The sequence below is a fragment of the Desmodus rotundus genome, chromosome 12, assembly GCF_022682495.2.
Source record: "Desmodus rotundus isolate HL8 chromosome 12, HLdesRot8A.1, whole genome shotgun sequence".
NCBI classification, from domain to species: domain Eukaryota; kingdom Metazoa; phylum Chordata; class Mammalia; order Chiroptera; family Phyllostomidae; genus Desmodus; species Desmodus rotundus.
The window spans coordinates 37,194,322-37,195,699 of record NC_071398.1 but is presented as its reverse complement, the minus strand read 5'-3'; the positions used below and the strand labels follow the sequence as shown (position 1 = coordinate 37,195,699).

General features: G+C 42.9%; 1 protein-coding gene across 1 annotated transcript in view; it reads right to left on the bottom strand.

Annotated features, from left to right (window-relative positions):
- Positions 1-355: 355 nt before the first annotated feature.
- ACP7 (acid phosphatase 7, tartrate resistant (putative)) overlaps positions 356-1,378 on the bottom strand; it is a 7,397-nt gene continuing 6,374 nt past the window's right edge. Inside the window, exon 4 of the mRNA XM_053915102.1 lies at positions 356-366. Coding sequence (XP_053771077.1) covers positions 356-366 — 11 coding nt within the window. The remainder of the gene's footprint in view (positions 367-1,378) is intronic.

Below are 1,378 nucleotides of genomic sequence, written 5' to 3'. Positions count from 1 at the left end.
CTTACAAACTGGACAGACCAGATGTCTTAGGTACAATAAATAATTGGAAGGGATGTGTGTGGTATCTGCCTCTGTTTAGGCACTCTGCTAAGAGGTTTATGGCTCCTACCTTACTTAATCTCCACAATAACCCTTTGAGGTTGTTACTACTCTTACCTGCATTTCACAGACGGGGCGCTGCGGCACAGTGAGCTACGCTCATGCTAGATCTACACACAGGCCATCTTGTCCCAAAGAATGTGCTCTGCTCGGCACCACAAGAGTCTTCACTCCAAAGAGTGGGATAGAAAATAGGGAAGTAGGAGACTATCTCTCAAAACACAAAGGTGTATAAAAAGAGAAACTAGAAATAGTTCTACGGCCATTCTGAGAGTAGGGGAGGGGCCGTAAGTGAGCTATGAGCCCTCATCCACCACGATTCCAGTGGGGCTTCCGAACCTGAGTGGTGCATGGAATTCAGCAGTTGTGTGAAGGAACTTAGATGGAAAAAACAATGACACCTTTGCTTTTACTCTCCTTTGACTTACCAGTCCTCAAAATGTAGTTTGGGAATGCTTGGGAGCCCTCAAGACCTTTCTCAGGGGTTAATGAGGTCAAAACTATTTCCTAACAATACTAGTATGTGTTTGTTGTTTTAACCGTCCAAAGCCCATCCGACCTGTGATAACATCACCACCCTGCTGGCTAATGGAACATATGCATGTGTATTGTGTTTTAAAACTTCTCAGTTTTCTTAATTTAATTTTATTTTAAAATTATAGTTGACATACAATAATATATTCATTTCAGGTGTACAATATAGCTCAGTTGGTCAATATTAATATTAGAACCCACATATACAAAAGCTCTTTGGGGTCCTCAGTGATTTTTAAGCAGGTCAAGTTTGGCTGCTCTGCCTGTGGATTAGCCTTCTCTCTGTCCCACTGCTTCACAAATAAACTCTCTTTCACTGTAAACTAAAAAAAAAAAGAGAGAGGATAGAGTTTAAGAACTGCCGATGTAACTGAAATTTAGCATGTCCTCGGGTCATGGGGCAGGGAAACTGTAGGGGGAGGGGGGGTTGGGAGGGGGGAACGGACCACGGGACCACAGCAGTCTCTGGCTTCGTCATGAGAAGAAAACACAGACGTTTTCAAATCCCACGACAGTCACTGCAGGACACTCAGACATCTGCATTCACCAAAACTTCTCAATGACCGTGATTTTGTGACCTGCCACCAGATCTTAAAGATTCTTTGTTTTTATTTCTTTATTTTAATCCTCACCCAAGGATATGCTTATTGATTTTAGAGAGAGTGGAGGGGAGGGAGAGAGAGAGAAAGAGAAACATGGATGTGAGAGAGAAACATCAATCTCATGGGACCAACCCTGCAATCTA